The sequence below is a fragment of the Anopheles moucheti genome, chromosome 3, assembly GCF_943734755.1.
Source record: "Anopheles moucheti chromosome 3, idAnoMoucSN_F20_07, whole genome shotgun sequence".
NCBI lineage: Eukaryota > Metazoa > Arthropoda > Insecta > Diptera > Culicidae > Anopheles > Anopheles moucheti.
In genome coordinates, this window is record NC_069141.1 from 78697776 (window position 1) to 78725759 (window position 27984).

At 45.2% G+C, this 27984-nt stretch overlaps 2 protein-coding genes and 4 non-coding genes across 7 annotated transcripts in view; 4 read left to right on the plus strand and 2 right to left on the minus strand.

Annotated features, from left to right (window-relative positions):
• The window catches only part of LOC128304718 (calcium uniporter protein, mitochondrial), a 112371-nt gene that overhangs the window by 23839 nt on the left and 60548 nt on the right, over nt 1-27984 (plus strand). For both annotated transcript variants that reach the window (XR_008287423.1, XM_053041931.1), the window contains exon 2: nt 3206-3437. Coding sequence is in view for 1 of the 2 variants with exons in the window: in XM_053041931.1 (XP_052897891.1) it covers nt 3206-3437 (232 nt within the window). In the remaining variant the exon portion in view is untranslated. The remainder of the gene's footprint in view (nt 1-3205; nt 3438-27984) is intronic.
• On the plus strand, nt 171-243 carry Trnav-aac (transfer RNA valine (anticodon AAC)). The gene has a single exon. It is a non-coding gene; the product is annotated as a tRNA-Val (tRNA).
• Trnah-gug (transfer RNA histidin (anticodon GUG)) lies at nt 644-715 on the plus strand. The gene has a single exon. It is a non-coding gene; the product is annotated as a tRNA-His (tRNA).
• Nucleotides 1338-1409, plus strand: Trnah-gug (transfer RNA histidin (anticodon GUG)). Its single transcript has one exon. It is a non-coding gene; the product is annotated as a tRNA-His (tRNA).
• On the minus strand, nt 1742-1814 carry Trnav-aac (transfer RNA valine (anticodon AAC)). Its single transcript has one exon. It is a non-coding gene; the product is annotated as a tRNA-Val (tRNA).
• Nucleotides 4527-10386, minus strand: LOC128304717 (protein javelin). The gene is made up of 3 exons (XM_053041929.1): nt 7654-10386; nt 6265-6744; nt 4527-5853 (listed from the first exon to the last, which is right to left on the minus strand). Exons 1-3 carry the CDS (start codon nt 8723-8725, stop codon nt 4760-4762), a joined length of 2646 nt encoding a protein of 881 aa, XP_052897889.1. The 5' UTR covers nt 8726-10386; the 3' UTR covers nt 4527-4759.

Below are 27984 nucleotides of genomic sequence, written 5' to 3' on the forward strand. Positions count from 1 at the left end.
GATAAATATGTGGTTTGTAATTTTATAAAGATATTACTTCATTGCAAAATACACAACGATCCATAAATGAAATATTAGAAGAGTTAGGAAATGGAATGAAGAAAGTTATACATTAATATGTTTGTTTTAAATTAATCTTTGATACTTCAATTTAGAGTAATATCTTAATAGTTTCCGTGGTGTAGTGGTTATCACATCCGCCTAACACGCGGAAGGCCCCCGGTTCGATCCCGGGCTTAAACAATACAGTTTTTTTTACTTCTAATGGAAAAAGCTCCAGTTAAATGTCGACAAGACGATCCAATTTTTTTGTGACCAGTGTCTCAAATTAAAGTATTGTAAGCTAAATAAATGCTTATTTGGGGTTATTTTGTCATTATAGCTCCAACATTTCATCAGCATCTCTTCCAATCTCTGGTTTTCCGAGGTTTAGCTTTTGGGTGGGGCGAATGCACCGTTCACAATCGTTCGCTTGGTGGGGCGAATGCACCGTTCAATCTCATGTCTTTCGAGCTTCCCGTTCGCCGTACTTTCACTGCGCTCGGTGTGGAGCGATCGAATGGAGCAATTTCAGGCCCAATTTTTGTACAGTTTGCTCCACAAAAAGGCGTTGAGTTGACTGCTTTTCACCGTAACATCGAAAGCCGTGATCGTCTAGTGGTTAGGACCCTACGTTGTGGCCGTAGTAACCCAGGTTCGAATCCTGGTCACGGCAGTGTTGCCAGCAACCTCACAAGTTGATGGAGAAAAAAACACTGTCACGGAAGATGTGTAATTATTTTTTTAGTTGCCTTTCTTCGTTGATGTTTATTAGTCTAAGTTAATGAAGTTTTAGAATGTGGACAGATTTGTTTCCCATCCTGTTCACAACAGTTTGCTATCTATAATTCGTGGTTGATTTTTAAACGTATAAAGGCTTTGAGTCTATTTCTGGAGACCTTTTGAAAATTCATTTTCTTTTCCTTAAAATAATAAATACTAAAAAGAATCTTTAAACCTTCAGCATTCAACCGTCTGGTGAACCAAAAGGTATGAATAAAGTTTACCGAAAATTGCTGCCACTTGATAAGTGTGATGTGATGTGGATGGATCAGTACGGCACCTAAAAACTGTCGAATTGAATTTGCATGGGCGTTACAATTTCATGAGTTTCTTGCATTTTGTCATATCTTGAACCGCTGTGCATTGAATGTGTTTTTGCTGTGTCATTTGTTTCGTTGTTCGCCTGTGTGTGGGTTTGCTATCACATCGACATGGATTAATCACAACCCCAATTTCTGTCCAGTTTGCTCCACAAAAAAGCGTTGAATTGACTGCTTTTCACCGTAACATCGAAAGCCGTGATCGTCTAGTGGTTAGGACCCTACGTTGTGGCCGTAGTAACCCAGGTTCGAATCCTGGTCACGGCAGTGTTGCCAGCAACCTCACAAGTTGTTGAACGAAAAACACTGTCACGGAAGATGTGTAATATTTTTTGTCGCTGGGCACTCTTCAGTTTACGTGTAAATTCAAATGCTTTTTCTTCTTCAACTTCCAACATTTTAACGAACCAAAAGGGTATAAATCAGGCTTACTAAAAACGGTTATCCAGAGTTGAACCAAAAATGGTGAATCCAGAGGATATAAGTTTTTCTTAAGTCTTAGTTTTAGTTTTATGATTTGCATGCATATTTTGTAAATAAGACTGTTGTTTAAATGCGTTTGCACTGTGTTGAATAAAATTGTACAAAATAGTTCCCATTGTTTCCGCCCGGGATCGAACCGGGGGCCTTCCGCGTGTTAGGCGGATGTGATAACCACTACACCACGGAAACCGATTGATTGGGCGGTCAACAAATTCGTGTTCCAATAATACCCTTCACCTTTCCCAATGTGGGTCAAAACGCACTAATCCACCTGTGTGTTCGGAGCCTAAGCCAACGTCAACATCACCGAAATGGGGGGATTCGAATCGGAAAGGTGCCATTGCCACGTTGAACCTCTTGAAATGGTTCAGTGAGTGTCCTTTCTACCAACTAAACAAAAGCCCCCCACATTAATCACAACCCGGGCGTTGTGGTTGTTTTGGAGAGGGACTCACCGATGTGTGTCGACCGTAGATTGGGTAATTATGATAAATATTTAATATCCCTTTCCGACCCTTTCGCGTGTATAATGGCTGGAGGTCAAGAAAATAGCTTTCATTAAGCGGTCAGAGAGAGAGAGCTGTAGGGTAGGTTAGCTCGATAAGCACCCGGGATTCATGTGGAGCATTTTTCAATGTTCTGCTTTGTGTGCATGAGTTAACAACGATTGTTTGATAAATTATAATTATCGTCATACATTAGGTAATGCGTTCTTAATACAACAGTGTTAATGATACGGCAGAAGTTGTGCTACGGCGTTACTATTTACCAAGCTGGACGATAATTATGATGTCAGTTCGGTTTCGAAGCAATCTTCAGATTCACTGATTTGTAGAACTTGCTTAAGCAAACATTAATTGTTGAAATAAAACAGAAACATCGGCAAGTTTATGGGCATCTACTTTATTGGCAACATAAATCCACGGATGCGAATAGAACAAACAATCGTTTTGCTGGTTATTTTTGTGCCGATCCGGTTCTGGTCAATCCAAATATCCTTTGTTATCAGAACGCTGAAGTGTCTTCGGAAAGCACTTCCGCTATGACTAACCGCACGGAATTGCTGGTAGTGAAGGAACGTCCACCGTAAGCACACTTCGCTGTACTTAGTTGCCCGGCAGAGCATTTCTGCAGATGGACGGAAATGAGGTTGGTATTCCTAGGTGAGCTCTAACTTTACCACAATTTACCATAACCACCAGGTTTGGAAGTTGAATCGGTGTTCCTTACGATCCTTACGAAAGCGGATGTTGAATGTTGGTTATTCTCTGGTGCTCTGCTTCCCGAACGGTGGAGTTAGGTATTCCTGATTTAATGCGATGATGTGAAACCCGATAGAAAGGAAGATAAACTGCACTCTAGGTATTTAAATTCGTAACGCTTGGAGCGTGCAATGTAAGGCTTATTGAATGTGTTGCGAACGGTAGAGTTCTGTTGGCAAGTTGGCTTTCGTTTTAGAATAGTTTGATGTAAAGATGTTCGATTTTTAGATATTTATTTTATATATATTTAAGTATTTTTATTTATTTTTAAACAAACGGTTATTAACCCTTGTTCGTACGTTACCGTTCTCGTTCCAGGAGGCACTGATTGTGTGCGCTAGTCGCCGATTCTCCACCGCGACAGAAGCGAGCGGATGCAGCAATCGAAGCAACAAAAGTACCCGAAAACCCAGCATCATCGAGAGCGTAGCCTGTCGCGGATATAGCAACACTTCCAGCAAACGCGACACCAGCAGTGATACGATGAGCAGAAGACACAGCAGCAGTAGTAGCAGTGCATCCAGCACGACCACCAGCAATGCTCCCGAAGGTAGGCAATACCGTAGCGCTGCAGCATGATTGCAGCACTTTAGGCGTCAAAATGCAAATTAACACCGGGGTTCGTCTCCGGCGCCCGATCGTGATGCGAATGAAATACAAACCGATGGAAAGCATGTGAAGTGTATGGGGGGGTTTATTAAATCTTAGAGCTAAGATTATGAAGTATCAAGATGATGCTCAGTTAAATTAGTTAGTGCCTTTTTTTACCGTCCGTTGCGTCATATCCGGATGAGCGGCATAAAACGGCACGTTCATTTGCATTGCTCAGCAGGATATCTTATTTCCACGGTCAATAGAGTCAATTATGCGACTGTTTACTTTTGCTGCAAGATGTGTTTTACCGGGCTGGTTCAATCTTTCCTTCAGAGTAATGCTTTAATTAACAAATCGAAAAAAGGATTAGCGAGAGGGAAATAAAACTTCCACGACACAGCCATTGGTTTAACCATAAATGTATTTTATTTCCAGATTACTTTCGTTTAATAACATGTTACTAGGTAGTTTCGCTACACATCTACACTGTATTGTTTGGGATATTCGTCTAGCCCGCGGTTGTCTGTGGCTTTCGATACTTCGGTACATAACAAAATCGTTGGTCAGCTGCTTTTTGGTCGGCACAGCTTTGGCAGGCTGTAAAACTTGCCTTCAACCAGCATTATTTGGAGGGGCGATGGTTAGGTTGTGCTATTTTAAATTGCAAAATAAATTACAAGCTACAGGCCTGTAACAATCGGCCATTTGCTTTCGTTGGTTTAAGGTTCACTGCTTTGTTTTTTTTTGTTTTTTTTTTTTGAATGATGGTGTCCATCCAGCATTGCCACACTTTGCCGTAAGATGCGTGCGTCGTATGAAAATGGTAAAAAAATACACAGTATATACATAGGAATTGAGGGCGGAATTGGGTGATTAAAATAGACATCTCGCGTTGAGGAACGATTAAAACTGCGTAAAACTATCAAAATCGGGGGAAAGGATCCCGGTAGTACACATTGGTTAAAAGTGCGCGCATTGGCCATAAAATGGGAGTTATGTTAAAGGTAGTTGGGGGATAGGATCGGGAAAGGTCTCTCTCTCTCTCTCTCTCTCTCTTGCCTCTTTCGTTCAGTTATGCTAAGTTTTGTTAGAAATACGGCGATAAGAATAAGCGTACTGACTACATGGCCCAAACGTGTGCATCTGGTGTGGCATTTGCTTTTGCTTTCGAATCTTCGGCATCCATTTGTTTTTTGGTTACGTTTTTCGAGCTTCGTTTTTTTCATGGAGATTTGAAATACTTGCGTGTAATATCGCCTTATCCCGACCCGTGTGCCTTTACTTGCTGTTGAGACTATCGTAATGCTCCGAAGAGGGGGGAGCATTTGGATCGAGCACCTCAAACTCCTCGAACTCCATGTCGTCGTATTTGCGCTTCTCGATCAGCTTCCGGTCGTTGGCGAAGTACTGCCGCTCGTCAAACCGTCCAATACTGCTCCAGTTGACCAGCTTCGGGGACGTCAGCTCGTCCGCCTTACGCTGCTCGGCAATGGCGCTCGGTCGCAGATTCTCGCTGTGGTCCACCGTGTGCGTTGGCGCCCCATTCGTATGGTGCGACTCCTCGCTCCCGTTGGTGGCCGTTTCGGACGACCCGTTGGTGAAGTTAAAGGTGACCGTTTTGGTCACGGAAGCGGCACTCGTTGGTGCACTCTCCGGTGGTGACTGCTGCTGGTCGTTCGACTCCATGGTGACCGATGCCTGCGATGGGGACTTCTTGACTGCGGACGGTTGTCTTACCGTGCCGCTGCCATTCAAGCCGACCAGCTGCTTCATGGTGGCCGCAAACGCAAGATCCACATTTTTGTTGCGGCAAACTTTGGGCGGACGTTCCATGGAGGTGGCAACGGTCGTGGGAGATGCCGTTGCCGTTGGTATCTCACAAACCGGCAGCGTTTTTGCTGGGCCTCCCCTCAGTAGCGGTGGTATCACTAGTGGACCCGGAATCGGTGGTGGCTGTGGCACCGGTTGCACAACGTTGATGTGATTGTTGACGGTGACTGGTTCCAGCCCGCTGGGCGACTTCCGGTCACTAGCGAGCGCACCTTCCGCCGTCGTCTGGTTGTTGATCGTGATGGCCGGTTCGGGTTCGTACTTCTCAATACATCGCGACTCGATGATGCGTGGTTTGTTGGTGGTGCGTGCGGTAAGCGTAGCGTTCCCACTCTCCAGCCTACTGACCATATCTCGTACACTCTCCTCCGGCTCCTCGATTGTCGCCTCGGCCGTGCAGCGGGTGGAGTTTTCCTCCGGGAGGATATGACGACCGCGCATGCGTCCGTTCGGTCGCAGTAGATCCGGCGGTGTTTTGCCGGTTCCGGCTAGTTCTAGCCGGCTGCTACAGCTATTCGATTTGACCAGCTTGAATTTAACACCTGTAGAAGGAGGATAGAATACAGAGGAAAATCTTAATACAGCTTGAACTGGCTGAGGAGTGTCGCACACTTGCTGTTAGTGACAAATGCATTGGGAAGGATCCTCATGTTTTATCAGTGGTTCTATGTTTGGGAGGTACAGAGGAGGTCTACATGTGGTCTAGGATCTCCGTCAGTCATTTTACAACGAACGTGACGGTTGGAGGTATGAATGGTACGTGATCTAAACTACATCAGAATGAAGCACAACCAGATGGAACTAAGCCTCAATAAAACAAAGCACACGCACATTTCGGTTTTAGACATTACACAAAGCTACAACAAAAACGTGCCCCACGTCTGTCTAGACTAGTGATGGGGTTGATGAGAAGACTACGCGCAACAGAGTTACACTGCGTTACGCTGCGTTACCTAATCCACCTTCCCGTTCGCCAGACATCGGCCTCCGCAGACTACCGGGGCAACCGTGTGCATGCCCGCCGTGTTCGTCCTGTTCATCCTCCTCGTCCACCTCGCCCACCTCCACATCATCCTCGTCATCATCGACGGTGTGCCGGAGGCAACCGTGCGGTTGGCACACGCCACACTGCCGATCCTGGCCGCGTATCTCCCGCATAATGGCGCGGGTCATCGTGCTGATGTGCTCGGTGCGCTTGTCCAGCACGCGGCCACCGTAGTAGGTGACGGTTGAACCGCACTCGCGTATCTTCTCCAGCACGTCCTGGCTGACGTAGTGCGACTCCAGCTCACCGGCCAGGTGCGTTTCCATGCTGGCTGCTACCGCCGTACCAGCGGCGCCCGGCTCATTCTCGCCACAGTCGCACGGGGAGCTTAGGTCACCGCTGGACGATACACCGCTCGACAGGCTGGCAGAGTCCCATTTGCGGATGCCTACGGACAATTGGGGTGGGGGTGCGTTCGTGTAGAGAGGTTTTTTTTGTTGAGGAATGGACGGAGGACGTGTTTGAGGTTTGAAGGTTCGGGAGTAGGAGCGGGAATAAAGTAGAAGAACACAGGAGATACAGATGGAATTAGAGGGGTTTGGGAAGAGTTGGGGTATATGTTTCGGGGATCACAAGTGAGGGAGAGAATGTGAAGAAGAAGAGAAGAGAAGATACGTGAGGTTAGATGTTTGTTGCAGAAGGGATGAGGCGGGAGGGATGGTAGAGGGGCTAGTGACCAAGTGGAGCTAACAAGACAAGACCAAGGTATCGCCATTCCTTCTTTCCTCCTTTGAGCTTTGGCCCCGACGAAATAAGATCTTCAGAGTTGGTATGGGAAGGGTCCCAAACGACAATTCGTTCATCGAAGGATGAATTTTGTGAGTTCCCCTGTAAAAATCTGCATGAAATTTGCTCGAGCCACCCGAATATGAGGGTGTGTGCGTGGCCAGCTGTGTCGAGATGGGACTGGCATGACAAGTTGGATTTGATGATTAAAAAATTTTAAATAAAATAATAAAAAAAACAATGTGTTTGTGTTATTGTATCGTTGGCAAATGTCAACGAACGATTAATTGGGAAAGAAAAATTTTGTTATTTGGGATAAACGCACTCGAGACAGGATGAACCTCACGCACACACTCTCAAAAACTTCTTCACAATTTCTGCTATGAAGCCGTTGTGAAGGCGCTTGTGAAGCCATGAATTCCACTCGAAATTCACCCTTAGTCGTTGGGGGCACTTTGTCGTTTGGGGTGTTTGGTCAGCTCGTATATAGTACATTGGAAGACATTGCTACCCCTGCTCGGATATAGAATATTGTACAAGAAGCCAACCGAATTTCGGCTGACAAACGTACCTGCCGTTCCGTTCGCCTTCGCTTCTTCGTATGCCTGTTTGGCGGCCGTTCCAAGCCGCAATGTGCCCTCGAACAATTTGCGCACATTGCGCACCGTGTCCGGGCTGGGCAGTTCCTCGTCCAGCAGCTCCTTGTTTACCCGGATCGGATGGTAGAAGAAGTGCTTCTTGATGCCGGACGCGGTCGTCGCACCGGCCGGACGTTTGCCACCGGGTGGTGCCCCCAACGCACCGTTCGTGATCCGACAGACGGCCGCCGGTGCCTGGGGCGGCTTTTCCGAGATTTTCTCGATCTTCGTGCGGACCGGCTCGATGATTACAACGTTGTTGTGAGCAAGCAGCTCCTGAAAGCTGTAATCCTGTAGGTACTGCATTAAACCATCGAACTGAGCCGCTTTCCGATGGTTTACCAGCAAGTTTTTTTGAAACATCTCCGACTTCATCACCTTGTAGCGCACGTGGTCGAAGTCGAGCTCCTTCGCGTTCTTCGGCTTCACCAGTGCGGCCTGCTTGTGCCCGTCCAGCTCGATTATCTCGACCGTCGGGCTGAAGCTCTGAAAGCGCAGCTCGTCCTCCACGTCGTCCTCCGGTTCGAGCTGGTAGGTGGAGTACTTGTTCCGGCCGGCCGCCGACTGACGCTGCTGGCCGCTCGAGGCCGTCTTGGTGGAACCGGTGTTCCTGGAGCTGTCCGATGCTTCCGATGTCGCCGAGCCGATGCTGGACTTCCGCTCGGCGTTACCGTTTTTTGACAGCGATTGCTGGTAGGGCGCGGTAGAGCCCACCGGAGCAGCGGCCACAGACGCGGCTACGCTGCTCGTCAGCAGCTCGTTTTTTGCATTCAGCAACGCTTCCTCCGTCCGGATGGCGTCGCCCTCCGATTCGAGCTGTTCCACCTCGTCCAGCATCTTCGACCAGTAGCTGCGCACGGAGTCCACCTTATGCAGGAACTCGCGCTGCGTCTGTTGGCCGTTCTTGGATGTCTTGCGCATCGTGTCGGCACCGTTCGCAACGGACGGCGGTGCTGATGCCTGCTGCTTCGAATCCACTATCTGTATCACCTGTGGTCGTGGCATTTTTGCCTTGTTACCGGTATCGCACTGATTGTTTTCCACGATCAACGAGTCGAACGATTTCGTCTTCACCTCGTTCGTTTTAATGCAGTTGTTGAAGGTCTTGGTGACGATGATCGGCGTCGAGGTGAAGATATTCTCGGTGCTGTTGAAGCGCCGCACACCTTTAAACAGTGGACGATCGTTTACGCGATGCTTTATTTCCCGACGGGCCTGTTCCTTGAACGGATTCGTTTCCTTGAACAGACTTGAATGATCTACCTTGGGACTGCCCTGCTTTTCTTCCGTCCGTGGAAGATCTGCCTGATCGTTGACAGGTGCTTTCGCGTTCGCAATCGGTATCCCGATAGGGGACGCCTCTTCCTTCTGTACGTCGGATTGCGGTTTCTTTGGCACGATCGCACCAATCTGTTCGGAGCCGGTCTTTGCCAACGGCACTTGCACCTTTTCTAACTCCTTTTCACGTTGTACCGCCTTGGCGGCAACTTCATCAACGATCACTTTCCTTCCGCCGAGCTTGACGGTGGGTGCTAGTGCCAACGGTACCTTGGGCTGTACCGGAATGGGCTTGAGCTTCGTGCGCACCTCACGCAGTGCGTCCGGTTCCGGCTTCTGACGCTCCTTACTTTCAAAGTGGATCTTACTGGTCGTTTGTTTGCCGACGGTGCTCGCAAAGGTAGAGTAGATAACAGACGAATGGGCCAATTTTCCTTCTGCCGCCGGTGTCACGACGATTGCCGGTGTCGGTATCTCCAAATTTTCCTGCGGTGCAACGATGGTGATGTCACTTTCCTGATCACTGTTACCAGCAACGACAGAATTTTCGTAGTCAAGCTCTACACCGAGATCCTGCAGGTATACCTTGCCCTGTACCTCTTTCGTGGGCGTTTCGACCACCTCGATCGAGGGAGCACCCTTATCCGACTCCTCCAGCGATGTGTCCTCGTCGGACGGAGGTCGCGTTAGGTTGAGGTTCGCTTTGTTAAGGCGTGGCAGTGAGTCAAACTCACGTTTGCGACTCGCCGCGTCACCGTTGTGTTCGCTATCGGCAATGCGTCTCAGTTTCGCATCGATGCGCTCGGAATTTCGGAGAATCTTGCAGACGTCCGCATCGGGCAGTGAGTTGTACTGATAATCACTGTCGACCGCCTGCAGTGCCTTGTCCTTTCTGCTGATCGGATTCCCCGGAGATGGTGGGTCGTTCCCGGTGCCGAACTCTTGCCTCAACTTCAGGTTCGAGATGATTGACAGTCGTTCGATCGTACTGCGTCCCGTGTTGTGTTTGGTGTACCGTCGCAATGAATCGTTCGGATGGATCTTCTTCGGCTCCACTCCAACTATTTTTGGCTTCGGCTTTGTCACCTGCCCGTACAGGGTATCGATCGTACTTTCCGTACTTTCAAGATCGTCAACCTCGTGGAACAATTCTTCGTATTCTTCAAACTGAGCCTCAATCAGTGCCTCTTTGCCACGCCGTCTTTGTGGGTCCTCGGTCGGTGTCGATGGTTGCTCATCCAGCAGCTCCTTCTCGTCGCTTTCCGACGACAGATAGATGGAGTCGTACGAGATAACGCTCGAACTCTTATGCGACACCTGGCTGTCCTTGATTTCAATGATCGTAATTCCGCTTTCGTCTTCGTCCCGCGGTCCAAACTTATTTGGCCCGTTACGCTTCCGCACTGTGTCGAGCGTCGCGATGGACTTGGTGCCGATTACGCGCGTGGGCTCCTCTCTTAAGGAAAGATCATCCAGTAGCTTAAGGTCGGCATCGACGCCTGTATCTGATTTGCTACCACCGGACACGCCAGAGTACTGGCTGTGCACTTCGACCTTGGAGACAAATTTGGTCGAATCGCTGCGGATGGAATTACGACGGCTACCGTCGAAGCTGTTCTGCTGGTGCAGCGAGTGCTTGAAGATGGATGAATCGATCGAGTCAAGATCGCTCTTGTCCGTGTGCCATGGGAATGGTTGTTGCTGGCCACCGTTCGCCGGTTGTGCGGATGAAGAGAACCGACGAGCTAGCGTGTACCCGTTGGCGTCACTTTCCGGTGTCTCCGGTACGTCTCCGTTGTCGTCGTAGATGTAGCTAAAACTGCACAAAGATGAAGGTTCAGTGAGAGTGTGTCTACTACGTGGGTTCTCAGGAAGAGAAATGGAATGCTTACCGTTCCTTGAAAAAATTCCTATCGATCAGCTTCGCTCTCGGAATTAGCTGAGATCTTCTAGCGCCGCCACGTCCGGGGAGATGTAGATCGTTGTACGACTCCTCGCGTATCACGGCGAGGCTACGGGTACGGCGCAGGCTGCAAGCTTCCCCGGTGTCAGCGTTGTAGAACTGCTGATGTTGTTGCTGCTGCTGCTGCTGTCCAGCTTGCTGCAGCTGCTGCTGCGAACCGTGATGATGGTGATGATGGTGATGGTGTCCACCGTGCTCGGACGACTTATCGTACGCGATCACCTCCTGGCTGCGGTGGTGTCGCTTCTTACCGCCGGACTTTCCCCCTGCGGGTGCTCCAGTGCCGGATGCTGCTGCTGCTGCGGCCGCCCCGGTTGCGCCAGCCGATGAACTGAGACCGCTGTTGCCACTGCCTCCACCGCCACCGTTAGCCCGTGCCGCCTTCGGATTGACGCCGTACAGATCTTCGTACTCCTCCCGGCGGCTGTCTATGCGCGAATATAGATCGTACAGTCCTGAGTCATAGTCGCGGTAGCGAAACTGACCAGCACCCAAGCCACCGCCAGTGATGCCCCCGCCGATGCCGCCGGCGATGCCACGGTAGCTCGTCGGTAGATCTATATTCGACAGGGACTTCTGACGCCACCCGGATCCTCGGCCCGGCCCTCCGAACGAGTTGGACGAGTCACGGATGCGCACGCGGTCCACGTAGTTCGATGCTGAGTCGGAATTTCTGTTTTTCCGGGAGAGTTACGAATGATAAGGAATTAGAATGAGAAATGCAAAAATGTGCAATGCTCTGTGAAATTAATCTTAGTCATGAAATATAATTATATAATGGGCTGGTAGATATTAATATTTTACGATATAAAATTGAAATGTTATGATCGGTTAAATTATATCGGTTAAGTAATATCACTCTCTAGCAGTGATATCAAACATAATTCCAGTCATCCAGCTTGGAGTTTCAGTTTGATACGTCTATGGTCATGGACCGAATCTCATTTGAATCGTCATTGTAAAGTTCTTGATGAGTTGAAGTCCGAAGGCCTTCAACTTGTTCAGAGCTCCCAGTAAATAGTCCAGAGTTTTCAAAATAACAGTGTATGTTTTGATTGTAACGTTACACACAGTGAACGTACGAGCTCGATTTGTGACATACAGTCTACCAATTAAGCTGACAGACAGCTCGAACAAAACTCGTATGAATCATCATCTCCTAGTGCCTTTTACAGCCCATAGTTTCATGCACATGCAAATTACCTCTCGCGCGCCCCATTTGATATGCCGCGCTCATGCTTTTGCGCCTCCCAAAATACGCCTTCCAATGACCTTCCACCTGAAAACTTCAAGGCACGGTGTCCCCGACCAATAGAACCCTCGCTCTGGACTTGCCAAACCACTGTCAGCAACCACTAGCTACGATTAACCCCATGACATCCACTTCCGACGGTACACGAATGCCTCACGAGCATCAAATTGCATGCTTCCGCCATCGTAATGAAACGAAACGTCACCACCAAATAACGCCATGAAAGCGGTTGGCAGGTCTATGGCATCGAAATCACCGAACAGGAACGTCCTCGAAAACGTTCGCCGTATAAAATCAAGGAGAGAGGGGGGGGGGGGGGGGGGGCGGCCCTTCATGCCGGCGGTCGGTCGGGGTGAGCTTTATGCGCTTGCAATTGTTTCCGTTTCTGCTGGTGGAAAACGAAAATGGTGCTTTAGTTTTATCGAAACGGTATTTCATCATGGCACGCGCCCGGGCCTAATCACACAGTTGGCGTGATTTTTGGACGCGAACACATCCCCGTTGTGTGTTTGTATCGTTGCACTTGGGTGGCACGCGATCTCGAAAGGAATGGCTAAGGAACAGCCGCCAAGGAACTAAAACTGGTAGGCTTTCCTTTCGCAACACGGCTGTTGGTAGGGCTGTTGACCGTCGGTATATGGCGGGTTTTGCTAGGCTTGTCTGCCACGGGCAATGTAAATAGGCTTTAATGATCATCTTCATTGCGCGAAGAATTTACCAACAAACGAAGTTAGCTGTGCGTGTACATGGGCAAGCACTAGCTGGTGGCAATATTAATTGGGCGGCGGAAGGTTGTATTGCAGGTAGGAGTGGTGATCAAATATGGATTTTTAGTCGCCGATGGGGGTAGCCTGGTGAAAGAATTTGACTTTCAATATGAGCATGAATTTAAATGATGTTAAATGAATTCGTAGCCTTTGGTTTGGGTTCGATGAAATTTTGAGGCATTCATGAATATTAGTGTTGAAGCTTTTATCTGGATTTTTTGTTGTTTTGATTAATTTTAAGTTAAATTTCAATCCCCCGTAGCAAGGATTAACTATCCAGCTACGTGTTGTATAAAATAAGTCGATACGGCCAGGCCGTTCTAACGAAAAAATAAAGAAAAATAACTTTCAAAAATTATGTGACAAATTAAATAAATAAATAAAATCAAAGGCAAAAACGACAAAATAATGGTCTGTTCTGATAATGCAGATACAACAAACCGATGTAATATGTATTTTTGCTAATTTACTCTTTGCATTAAATTTTTAATTTATAATTTAATTTTATATTAAATAAATATTTTTGTTCCAAAATGCTCTTTGTTGACATCGACTAAGTAAATCTAAACCTTTATCCTTTAATCTTTACGCCGGATGAACATTTGAAGAAACTGTTTTAAGGCAGAATAAAACGGAGATTTAGTAGGGAGATTGATAGAGCTGCTGTAGATAACAAGTTAGATTTTCCAGGTCACATGATTTGTGATGGAATGTAAATATTAGCATAACGCTCAATTTAGACCATCCATTTTTTTCAGAAAAAAAGAGAAGTTAACGACCCGGTGACGTACGTCATCACACGACGACGAGTCAGAAATTATCATCTCTGGCGACATTCCGCGCCACTGTTGTTTGTATCCTTTATCTGCTTCCTCTAAAGTTAGCAGACACTTGCCAAAAAAAACAAGAATGGAAAAGAAATAGAGCAAACATGAAATGCATATTAAAACAGTCATCTCTATTCTTATTTTCCACCTCCAACCGGAGGGTGTAAAAGTGCAATGTAAAAAATATGAAATCTTCATATTCAAACGCCGGTACTGTAGTGCCACCCCTTCAGGATTGGGGTGCGGTTTGGATGGTGCATGCTAAATGGTTTGTTTGGTTTGATTCAAATGTTTACGTTTGGTGTCATCGTTTTTTTTTTTATCTTCTCGTGTTTCCGCAAGCATCGTCGGTCCCGGTCGGTCGGTGTCGTGATGTTTTGTTTGACGCAGAGCTTCGAATGCATTCCAGCAAGAAGTAAAAATAAACGGACAAGCAAAAGTTTCTTGGGTGGGGGTGAAGCGATGGAACTTTCACCCGAGCGTTGGTCACTTATCGACGTGAACGCCCTGCCCCCGGACAGTTTAACCTGACCCACATCTCACCGGAACGACCTCCAATCTTACGCGGTTGCCCTTGACGACAGTAACCTCGCTTTTGCGGTAATCAATCGGTCACGAACCGAAGGAAACTCTCGTGCGCACGACGTCCGATCACTGATCAGTTTGCAAGCGCTTGCGTTAATTACACTAATCATCAAGCCGTGCAGGAGTGGAGTCCACCACTATGCAAATGGCCTGATCAAACACACAGAAAACACCCCTGCTGGACCCCTGCCGTTTGGGGGTTGGAAAGTTGTGCAAATAATATCGGACGATGATCGTAATAATTATCGCTCGTGACATTCTTCATCCGTCTTCACTACTATGGCTGGGTACAAATCCGTTGCTCGTCTGAACATTTTCTCCTGCGCGTCTACTCCCTTTCCCCGCAGACCACGCAGATGGTTTGGTGGGACTTTGTTAAAATGTTGATTCTTTTCACTCGGTAAAGTTTACGGTTTCCAACAATCATCAGCGGACCGTGCACATCGGGTTCGGGGTCCTTCCAACCTTCCATTTGTGTATCTATTTTTAACAAAGTGCTTTCCATGCCCTTCAGTGCACGATGACTCCGTGATATGAAAAAGGGACGACACTCTTCCACATTCTACGCAACTTTTAGTGTGGACTGTAATAAAACGGTCTCGTGGGACCAACTGCTGGAAGCAAATGGGTGATAATTTATGTTTCGGTAGACGAACGGCAGGTTCGTCCCAGCGCCCAGCGAGACAGAGTACGGCTCGTTAAAGCTGATTACGACGAGGCCTCCGTTCGCTTCCGTGCAGCGGTAGGAGAAGACCACTTTTTTGAGGTCCCTTTCGATCCCACCCCCAGTACAGAGACGAATAATATTGTGTCCCCCTCCCACACTCGGAATCGTGTGTCCGGGGACTCCCGTTTCCTGGGTGACCAAAAAGTTTGCCGAAGCGAAGTTCTAAAATGATATCCGGCAACATTTGCTATCGTTTCTTTTTGTTTTCATTTTGTGTTTTTTTTTTTGAGGGAGAAATAAAAAACGAAAGTATCTTTACAATTGCACCCATAATCACAGCAACTTCCTGGCAGTGTCCTGGTGGTTTGTGGCACCACCGTCGAGATGCATGGACAGCGGGACAGCTCAATTCAACATTTGCAAAACTTTTGCCCAACCGATGGGCAGCGACCCCGGTAAACCTCATCCAGGGAGACGAACTTTAAGACTCCCACGTCCATATTCTGAACCGGGTGGGTCTGCGAGAGTACTCCCAATGTCTTAGTGTTCCAACCAAAAATACACACTGCTGGACGGCGACCCATCTGGTGGCACTGGTCTTTCGGTTTTGTTTCGATGTGTTTTGCGCGACTGCGCGCATTTAATCCGATATTTATGACGAACGGAAAGGGAAAGTAATTTACGCGACTTTGGACACTTTTTTTCTTCGGGGAGGAAGTGTGAGGCATTTTTTGTTTTGGTTGTTATTCAGAGTTTTCCAGGAATGGAAAGAAAATTAAGCACAGAAGTAAACAACCTCGCACCACCCGTACCGTGTGCTAAGAAGGCAATGTGTTAATAATCTTCTTGTGCTGTGTTACTGTTGGGTGTTAGATTTTATTATTGTTTTTTTTTTCACATTGAGAAGCATTAAAAGCTTTAAACAATTGCAAATGTTGCGGCATGCGTGAGGTTTAACTTGCTAGCCGAAAGAACTGACCACAGCACGGCGGTGCTTCAACCACGTCCCGAGCGGACCTTAATGTAATACGCGACCAGAATGGTGAAGTCAATCCAATCAATTTCACGACACCGATCGATGACTGGACTGGCGATTCGTTTTTCGTTCGTTTTAACTTGCTCAATTCATCACCAAAAAGTAGGCATCCGTCCGGTACGCACCGCACCCGATGAGTCGCTTTCGATGTTGTGCCCGGTGAGCCGTAACATTGAGCATGTAACGATGGTGGAATACGGTCGCAATAATAACCACGAGAATGAAGCAAAAAAAAACCAAAACGGTCCGAATCGAAATTCGGAACTTATTCGCTATGCAGTTTCGGGTGGAAAATGGTGGTACCGGATTTTGCCCGCATGTAAAGCGATTGGTAAACGGTTCAAATGGGAACAACCGCTCGCCCCCCAAAGGGGTACTTATGGACCGCACACGATGGGGGAATGTTTCGACAGAGGACTGGACTGTACAAACCAAACCGCTGTTCGTATTTTTTTCCCCAGCAGAAATTTCGGGACCAATCCCCTATGCTTTATTGATCATGCGAGAAAGCAATGAATGGAAATCATGGGGTACAGAGCATCGTTATTGATTGTGAATATAGCAGGGAAAATTGAATTGTTTGGCGACAGGTATTAAAGTAAACTGTACACCAAGCATTAAAGTCGGGGGAATTTATTGAGTCTTATTTTATTTTTCTGAACTGAACTGGTATGGTCCTCGGCAATTTCTCCTTTTCTTCTTATAAAGACCTAATGAATGTCCTACATATTCCTCCAGTTACATAATGACATGATGATTTATCCTATTCCATGTAGTTAGATAATGATCAATCATTTTCTACAGATGGCCAGACCTGCCAGGTGCCTCTAACCACGATAAGGTTTCACTATTCGTCATAAGACATCCTGAAAAAAAGTTCATATCCAGCAAATTGGACATTAAAAACGAACTTTTAATTCGAAAACTTTTTTTTCCACTGCCCGTCGATCGTCATGATCTCTTCCATAATATCAATTCCATTTAATGCACTGTGTTCGAAATAATAAGCCACAGTAAGATCACATGGCCTGTAGACCGTTTTTGTTTTGCTGTCGTTGCTGTCGATTCGATGTTGATCGATGGTCACGTTTTTATGGTAATTTACTTGAAACGACCCATGCACGTTGGACGTTTCGCGACACGTGCTTAATAAATGTGTTTTTTTTTCTTCCGTGTGCATCATTTTGTCGAAAAAAAAACCGTGCAAGATTATAAAAGCAGAAAGTTGCGGTCTATTGTTTGATATAGACTTTATTTGCTTCGACAAAAGCTCTGAAATAAGGCGTGATGTGCAATTTAAGTTTGTTCTTGTTAAAATATTTTCATTTACTCCAGGGAGAAAGTGTGCCTGAATGTCATGATTGGAATAAAAATGATTTATTTTACGTTAAAACTTAAACTCTGCCATCACATTTTGAATATTATAGTTGACTAATAATGTCTTTTTAACTCAATTCTTCACACAATTTTGCTCAAGATAAAATGTTCCTCCGTAAAAGATCGTAACTTAACTTTATTGTTTTGTCATTGCTCAATAAACATTCGAATAGTTAAATGTCACAAAATGGCCGCTATCGGGCCACAACGATCTTCGAGTGGTCTTCAAATGCTCATTAAACGCTTTGTTGATAACCTTTTTATCGTTAATCATTTCAGCAAAGCGGATCAACAATCACAACCTTTCCGTTTTTACCGACGCCTAACAAAAGACTTTACACTTGATGCGCACGGACATGCGTGCACTTCAGCGTGCAAAAAAAACAGAACTCTGGACCTGCTTTAAAAACACGCTTCAAGCATTGTGCAACAAATGGTGACACTTCGTCGCCAATCACCTTTTTTCAACCAAAAACCCGAAAACCCTCCCCAAGCTAGCCACACGGAAGTAAAGCTCACGTCAAATCCCCCATTCGTCCGCGACACATGGAACGTGATCATAAACCTTTACGACGCCGGTTTTGTTAGGAGAGGTTAAGAATACAAATAATATAACAAAAAACAAACCTGCAAGGTAATGAAAAATGACCCAAACGTTACCAACCGAAACTTGCAAAACGTGATTGTGTGCAGTTGCGTGAGGTGGCGCATCGAAAGGGGATTCCACGCATGCAACGAAAGGATTAGGAAGCGGGACGGACCGGACCTTCCTAATGTCGAAAGCAAGCAATAATATGCTGGAAGTTTCTGAACGCAATTCATTGCCGATTTTTTTTGCCACACGGCAAAACGGTTTTAATGACGGTGATGATGAATTTCTGTGCGCGGTTTAAATTGTGCACAGCCCCGCTGTATCGATGTATCGGTGAGAAACAGTTCACTTCAACTTGACGCTGATGACTTTAACAGAAACAGTCATGCTTAATATGCTCTTTATAACTGTTTCTAAGCTTCGGGTTTTGTTTTTTTTTTTTCGTTGCGTTCCATAGCTTTCCGATGGTGAGCTCAGAATCGTTGAGGTTTTCCGTGCCGAAAGCAATTAAAAGCGGCAAATGGTTTCCGTTAATCAATAGGTATCGCAATGTTTGACGGTTAGAATGTTCGTCAAGTCATGCCGAGAAGGGGGGGGTTTATTTTTTTGTTGCTTTTATTTAATTTCGTTGAGTCCCCACCGGTGGCGCTTCTAATCAATTTGAAACTCAAATCCACCATAAAAGCAAAAATCCCGGCGGTTCACATTTCACGGATGCAACAAACATTCCCCAGATTTTTTTTCCTTTTGTGGAAAAGCCTCCGAATACACACACACACACAAAATCAACCAAAATACCACCAAAGCCAACCAAACGCATAGTGTTTCGCGTGTGCTGCCCTTTTTTTCCAAACGCGGTTTCAGAACAACCAAACGCTCCAAATTCCGCCAACTAACCACGGAATGGTAGCGTCCAATTAGTTGTGTGTGGGTTGTTTGTATATGCAACGCTTTTTTTGTTGCTTTGTTTATTTATTGCACGGTGGATTAATTCAGTTTTCCACATCGCCATTGGCATTGAATCTCGTCGAATCATCCGCGCCGGTGTGATGGTGGGTGATGCGATTAAACCACCCCACAGTGGAAAGCTCCCACAAAAGTGCACACACAACCGAAAAAAAAAGAAACACGCAGTGCATCGTTTCGTGAGCAAATATTGAAATGGACGAACACGCATAAAGACACGGAAAAAATCTAATGCGCGCAGGGCGTTGGGTGTTTTTGGTCCACCACACGCAACAAACCGACGACGGAATGGGGCACTTGGCAGCAGAAGAGAGTAACACAGCATGTGCGGCAAGCTGTTTTACACGCTGCCGGTTGCAGGGTGCAACACCACGGGCCGTGTTCTTTTAAAGGTGGTTTACCGCGCTGGAAAAGTTCATTAATTACCAGCACAACCTCGCGCGTTCTTCGCCACACCGGCAAAGACACTAACCCTGGGGGGTGGGAGTTTTCGTTTGTGGTTTATTAAGTGGTGAACTTCGATAGATATATCATCAATATTATTAACGCTTAACACATTCAGTTTTATGTGTCAGAAATTAATTTTCCATTAACGATCCTCTTTTGAACCACGATTGAAATTTCATTTTCCTTTTTATATTTTGTTTTGTTTTATTTTCCATTTTTTCCAGCTGTGGGTCGATGTGCAATTTTTACTCTCCGCTGGCGATTTTTTTTGTCTCCACTCCATTGTGCGACGGTGTGTCACAATCGCCCTTGATTTGCACCACATTTTCCGATTCGCGGCCGCCGTGACCGTGTCGTTTGCATTAGCTCTCTCCCTGGCATTTTTTTTTTCTATTTTATTTGTTTTAACCGTTTTTTTTTTCTTGTTGGAAAATTTTCCAACCCTCAGCAGTTTTTTTTTGCATCCGAGTAGCACCCAATGGGTGGTCGATAGAAAACTCGATGGAAACCACTCGCTACTGGCAAACACACGCACCACACACCGGTGTGGATTTGAAGAATTAAAAATCCCGGACTGTGGTTTTGTGGAAAACTGTGCCCGGAGAAACTGAACTTTGGTTTTGCACACAGTGATCATTGAAAAAACGCCAGTTTTTTTTTTGCCAGTCGAGTTTTAATGAACTAAGTTATCATTTTGCGCTTCTGTTGATGGTGCCTAACAAGCAGAAGTTTCGCTGGCACGAATGAGAGCATAGAATGTTACGTTGCACCAGGAACTAGTGAAACAAAATTACAGTCCCTTTTTTACTGCATCGGAGGGTTGTTTTCCGAGCAATGGTTTGATTTTACTGGGGGTTTGCATATATGCATTTTACCTTAACGGGGAAATTTATTCTCCAAAACTCGATGAAATCGTCATTGCTGTGAGTTTTGCGAAATCGCAACAAATATTGTGTTAAGGGTGATTTAAATAAAGAAAAAATGGATCTTTAAGAATCCCAATCCCAACTTTGTTTCGTCAAAAACCTTCGCAAAGCTTCGATTTTAAAATAAGACTTAAAGAATCTTGAATATAAGTACTTGAAGATACGGATTGCGAGTAATTTGTTTAACTATATTATATCAATATTGTGGGTTGTAACAAGCAAAGACATATTAAATAGTAAAACTCTTCGTTGTGCTAATGTTTTAAGTTAAGAACGCGTGATGAAAGATGACTGTAGGTCTACCAGTTTTCAGGTTTTCGAAAAATCCTCAGAATAACCCAGGAACTCTAGAAAAGGACTCTGGTGATGAGCTTCATCTAAGGGCTGTATCTTCGTTATTTGTTGGAACAAATTTAATGTATTTAAACAAATTTAACAAATTTAATTTAATTTAATGTAATATCGCTGAAATTAAGCCTTAAAGCTCTCTTTATATGCTAGCTATAAGAAAACTTCAAAGTCAATGAGATCTCAGTTTTTAAAAAACTCAAGAATTCTCAGAAAATTTCTTAAAATAACTCTGAAATTGTGTAAATGAGCTTAAACTTTGGGCTGTAACTTCATTATTTGTCGATGTATTGATTCCAAGATTGTACCAGATATTCGTCAAACATCTTTTCATTCCCATCTGTACATCTCCCCGCGTTTCAGCTGCCTTAAATAACTACGAATAATTACAAATATTAGCAACAAAGCACGGAAAATTGCATAAAATGCGTTGTCGGCGTTGTGAAAGGGAAAATCAAAGCTTTTCCGCCTGCTTTTCCGTTACTTCGACACGCAACGCTTGTACTGTCCAGTCGGAGACCGCTCGTATGCACACCCATACACACACACGCAATGCACCTGAAAATGCATTCACAACAGCTGAACAAATTGGCCACCCCCGTTCCCGCACACAGGCCGCTTTCGTTTTGAACGAGGAACACTTCTCCTTTCACTCACTACACACATACACGCACCCACACGAAGGAAACACCCTTTTGTGTCCACTTCGTTGTTTACTTTTTGTTCGTGTTCTGGCGCTGGATCGGAACATCGTTGACTTCGCTGTGTTTTCCATTGGGTCGTCGCGCACGGAAAGCGCACGCGGGACCCGCCGTTGTATTTTTCACGCACCACTGCACCAGAGCAATGCACTTCCTCTCTCGACCGTGTGGAGGGGCGTTTTTTGTGCTGTTATCGTTTGCTTTTCTTTCACCGTTTGCTTCTTGCTGCTTGCAGTACCAGCTGTTGGACACGCCGGACAATGCACAGCTGCGTACAGTGACCGCGCGTATCCACCGAAAAACCACAGGACACGCGTTCTTCACACCGGTACACTCACTCGCACTGCTCGGGCCCGGGAAAACTCCATTCCTTTTCCCTTTTTTGCATTGACGGGTTGGAATATTTTTTTTTTTGCTACTCTTTTTCTCTACTGCGCACACCTAAACACCGGGCACGATCGCGTGGTGAAAATTAGCAATCTTCCAATTAGCCAGGAAAAGGGCTTGTCTCATCACTGGCGCAAACACCTGTACTATGAAGATGGCCGTTTTTTTATGTTGCCGATGTATTACTCACTTTCACATACACGCCTGCACGATAGATTTTCCTTTTCTTGTGCCCCCCTCGCACCCTTCCTCGGTACTCTGCCACCCTCGCCCGCCGAATTCGGATTTGTTTTCCCTTCCGATCCTTGTGCGATCCAGTTTCCCTTTGTTGTGGGTACGGTTAAATGCGCCGGATAATTAGTGATGCCACTCGCGCGATCTCGACCACCGCTCAACAGTGGACCGAAATGCAAATACGTTTGCCGATACGGCGTTTGTGAGTGCGTGCGTTTGTTTCGGTGCTACTCCGACGACTCCGCCGACGACGAACGGACTGTGTTCGCGCAATGCTGATCCGGTACTGATGGTGCCGCGTTTACGCGTTGCGCGCGGGCACAGCTTAAAGCCCTCGATCGCGCACACACGCACACTCTGGTGGTGCCCGTGGAAGGGTTGTCTCTCTCTTTTGTTAGACACGTTAGCGTGTCTTTCTCTCGCGCACTGTTTTTTTTTTCAAGCGGTCATTTAGGCGGGTGGTTTTTGTGTCGGCGGGTTGTGGGAACATTTTATTTTTTGCTTTTTCTTTTCCTCATTTTAGAAAGGGATAGCCCTCTCTTTCTCTCTCTCTAGAGGGGTAATTTTCCTATGGTTCTCTCTATGCGTGTTCTGCCTCAAGTTTAGGGGTTGCAATTGGAGGACAGGCAAAATTACGCTTTGCATGTGGGTCTTGGAAAAATTGAACACCCTGTTATGTTACAGAATAATTTGTTTGAATTTGTTATTCTTATCCACAAATGTGTGCGTGACATTTAATATTGCTGTACTGTTATTTTAATAAAATCTATAAAAATACTTTTTTCTTCAAATTATTCTAGATGATGAAAAGGTCAACTTAAAATGTCATGATTTCAACGTACTTTTTGTATTAAAATTTTAAATTATGTATTATATTTTTTTCTACTTAAATTTCATATAATTATTTATGAAAAGAATATTTAAAATTTCGATTCATTAATTCTAATGTGTTGAAGCCAAGGGTTCTCGTATGTTATCCAGTTCTCCATTAGTCAACCCCTCTATCATTCACCTTTAGGAACTTCGCCGTCAGGTGGTGATGACGGTCATGTGTTGTTTCCGTTGCAGTAGAATCAATAGAATGGTTCTCGTATGTGTATTTTCATATGTTGTGTTTTTCTCCTCGCTTCGTTCACACAGTCACCGTCGCAGAATCGTTCATTAGAACGGATCTGCTATAACAGAGATGGCGCGTTCGATCACTCAATTCACTAGCGATGCCGCTGGAGATCACGCAAAGTGATAAACACCTTAATAAACAGCATTAATATGAGCTCGTATGCATTTATGTAACCAAAGCATACAAATATACAGCTTGTTTTCGCTGCTATGTGAGAGATTGCATCAGAATACCTCACTTTGCAGGTTTGTTTGAATACTCAACCAACTTCAAAACACCCCCATGCATACAAAACATCCACATCCGTGGTGAAAAAATAGCTCCTTATCTAGTTTGCTCTGCTAGACGTTGTAGTCTTGCCTTACACGCTTTGATAAGATGATTTGGTACCAGTGTCGTGCCGTGGTTCGAGAATTGCGATAAACATCTAATACCATCACATAATGTGTAGCAATCGTGGCGGGAGTAGTCTACCAGAGGAACCGGGAGGACAAAACTTAAAACTTCTCTCCCAAGCGCTGGTTGTCATGTGGCGAAATTTAGCAAACGAGCAGCAAGAACACAAGATGCTCTCTCCGTGGCGTGTCTGTCTGTCTGTTTCTTCCGGACATTCGAGACGGTGCCCGTAAACTGTTCCAGATGTGGAAGTAGCTGATATCCCCCGGGTCACGTGAGTCAGTCAGCTCTTGCCCTTCGTAACGTCTGCTTCCTCAAAGTGTGGGGAGTGTCGGGGGAATGGAGGGAAAACGTTTGATGAAGCGGAAGAAAAGCTCATTTTCCGATGCATGAGCATTGCGACGAACGGTGGGGTAGCACTCGTTCGACTGTACGGCAAACCACTTTGGCGTGTATGGAAGCGATGGGAATTGGAAGCTTTCAGAACATGAAGCGCTGGAAAATTGGGAAAACCTAACCTAGAGGTGCTTGATGCTAGTTCAAAGGCACCAAATGCTTCCGAAAACGCTACAAAGAACCCACCGTTCTTTAGGGCGGTAAGAGAACAAGGGTAGGAATTGAGACACAATTTACGACTTTCTTTAGACGCCAGGGTAGCAAACTGTAAGGTGAATAAAATTTACAAACGAATTATTCGAGGGTGGAAGGAATATTTCGCACGGAAGTAGTTGTAAGAATGGGAATATGTCAGCGTAAAAGTGAATGTAAAACAATTCATGATCATTTTTGGTTTGAAAAAAAAGTGACACCCGTCGGCTTGTTTCACCACCAGCCAGTAAACGCTTTTAAAATGTCGTTAAAATCAATTTAAAGCCCCTTTGGCAAGGTAAATGCTTTCAGACAGCCATGTGTTTTCAGTGTGTACAGCTGTAAGACGATTTATCACCTGTTTTTCAAGCTTCATCCATTCGCATGGCGCTGAGCAAGCAACATTATATACGATGTCGGTTTTTTGTTGGGGAGGAAATACCTCAAAAAAATAGGAAAACTGGAGTCGGTGGACTGAGGTCGTGGCGTACAGCAGCCATATAAAACTATTGAAATAGCTCCCGGGGTCACAAAAAGGGCACGTTTCAATCGGCGAAACATTCCAACAACGCAAAATTCGCCTCGTTTGCCAAATATGTGGGGCAGAAATCATTTAGATTTTGTTTCGCGTTTGGTGCGCTATTTTACGGCCCAACCTGGAATACGGTGTTATATTTTACACCACGGCTCGGAAATCACGGTCTAAAAGCAAAAACCATACCACCATATCTCTGGCCGTTGTTGAGGGAAGACACTTACGCCACACAATACGGCTGTACATATTGAGCGCAAATTGTCGTACGGCACACACTGCGGCGAAGGTTTCCCGTATCAGAATGCAAATATTTACCACACCCGGGGTAAGATTGTGATAATCTCCGGTTTCTGTAACACCCCAGCGCGCCTGTCCAGTACTGTACGAGTCAGCATCTTTTGGATGCCAAATAGATATGTAATAACAGCGTTGATGCGCGAGTTTCTTGTGGTTTTGTTTTTAAACTTCAACTCCAGCTGGTTGCGAAAACTTTGCGATTTTAACAGTGCTTTTAACAGTGCCAGGGTCGCGTAATGCTCAAACCCCGTTGACAGTCGGATGACACATGTCAGCATTCGAAACAGATGCGCCACCCATTGCAGTGGCGATAGTGCAGTAGGTTGGGGTTTGCCGTACTGCATCGGCATATCGTAAAATTCTCATAAAACACCCTGAAGTGTCGGTGCCGTATAACGTCATAAAGCCATAGAGCCACACGATGCAGAACGACATAATTGCTGCCTTCCGTATGGTATGAATAGACCTGAGCCAAAGTGCGCGCGGGGTTCGTGCATGATCATGTTGTTTACGACACATGATGATTCATGAGTTTTCGAAACAATTCAATCATAGTGATGGTTGGTTTTAGATTTTAAAATTAAATCTTGAATTTCGCTTACGAACAAGAACTTACAGTGGTAGAACTGTATGTAAGGGTTCAATTATTCTACTAACTTTATAAAATTTTTATTGGTTATTTAAAAATTACGCTGTTTGATTAATGATGTCTTAATTTAGAGCAAAACTTTGAGATGTTGGGAGAGAAATCCTGGACGAATTTGAACATGAATGATTAATCATGTTCCTGTGAAATAATTTCGGTATTCTTTTCAAGTTTAACTGAATTTGGTGGAGGCGTAAATGTACAACTCGTCCCAATTTCTGGACTTTGTTCAATATTAATTTAAATCTTTTCATAAACTTCTCTACTTACGAAATAGATATTGATAGCATTGCAAGTGTGGATGTTAAAAATACTTTGCCTATAAGAAGTTTCCACCATGAATAAGTTCCAGAAGGATGAAATGACTCCACAGGTACTTCCTGATATTTCACTGCAATAAGAAATGTATCTAAAGCAGTTTTCAATTTATTGAAATTTCATCTCTCTCTCTATATCTTAAATAAATTAGAAGCATTTTTAAAATGAGAGCCAAAATAATCAAGCGGAAGATAAATGTTCTTTAAATATTTAAGAATTAATAAATATGAAGATTTTGCTAAAGGTAAAGGCTTTTTATTGCTTGAAATCTATTAAAGAATAAAAGTCTTTTATTATTCCGATTCTGACAACACAAACAAACGAACCAATATGTGCTACTTAAATATAATATTTTGTATTTTTTAAAGTTGAAAACGATCATGTTCTTATAGCAATTTCGCTCACTGTAGCTTTTGTCTTAATAAAACAATGATGTGCAAACAATAGAACCGAAATACGAAAGCTGCATTGATTCATTCAACTGCGGTTTGCCCTGCTGAGCAGTGTGCACCTTCACTGCATCAACATGGTTTTTGGACTTTTGCTCATATATAAATGACCGAAATATGTAAATATTCTACGATTTCCCGGTCAGTTCGCAATGGCGCTCTGGCGCTTGTTTTACCCCTTCCAAGTGCTTATGGAAATCAATTCATAATAGGTTGTCCCACTCGAATCCAACTCTGCCGTGTTGAATTATTACCGCATTTCCTCGGACGCACGCACTCCCCGACTGCACTTCAAGCGGCCACTACTGCACTACTGCGTTTTAACAATGCGACCGGTGCAATATGCAAAAAGGGTTTTACTCTGTTCCTCGTGCAGCGAGCCAACACTGCCATTGCCAAATCGTATTGGGGAATGTGCGCCATTCGAATCTTTCGCGCCTGCCAAAGTGAGATGGCCCCCAAAAAAAAAAAACAACAACGTTCCAATGGCGTTAGAGGCTGCGGATAAAATGTCCGTGTGTGCCATTGAAATCTTTGTACGTGTGGTGTGTGTGTATGTATGCAGTGAAACACTCTACGCCGTCGTCGTTCGGGTGGCAAAAATTGAATACAACTTTAATTTAATTCAATTGCATGTTTACCAATCCTGACCGACCCGGCCCGGTGTTGGAACGTGGATGGATGCGCTAAGGGAGAACACGCCGGGACATTGAGTACCAACATACTCCGGCTCGTGTGCGAGAGACACAGGCTGAAAAACTCGCATTGCTTTATACGATACGGTCCACTACACACTCTCCATTATCGTTATTATTATTTTGTTCTATTGCCAGCACCCCTATTTCTACCGGTCACCGGTGCAAAACACACGCGCTTGTGTTTGTGTTTCTGTTTTGTTGTGAGGTAATAGATCGGGTATTATTTTCCGATAGAAAAGAAGAGGAGGAAAAACAACCATGGAGAAAAGCATTCATTTATTCTACACAGAGCGAAAAGGGAAAAAGCAAACTCACGAACACTAGGCTAAAGATAAATTGGGTAAAGCGGCATTTAAACGGGACCATCGTGATGCGCGAACCGGAAATGCAGTGGAAAAGTCTCCTCCCCTCCTCCCATCCCACCACCCCATTGCCACTTACCGCTGGACAAAAGCGTTCTGTTTTTAACTCGTTCGAAAACAGACCATTTTCTCACCCCAATTTTTTTACGCGTCACCCTGTTCTCTCTGTTGTCTGCCGTTGTTTTCTAACCGGTTTCGCATAATGCCCCGGGGAAATGTCTCCATTTCGCTCACTGTGTCATTTTGCCGAAGCTTGAACCCTTCCAGCACTTCCATCCATATTTGTGGCGGTCTTCTTTACTCCTGAAAGCCTGCGCCCAAAAGTACGCTGAACGAATTTTTGATGGCATAGTTTTAAGGCTACTGTTCTGCGGGGGGTTGCTTTCTTTGTTCGTCTCTCGCTGGCCACAAATTATGACGGGGAAAATATTTGTGGCGACCGGAATGCAAACATGCTCACAACTTTGGTTGTGATTTTTTTTGATATTGATAACGGTAGACA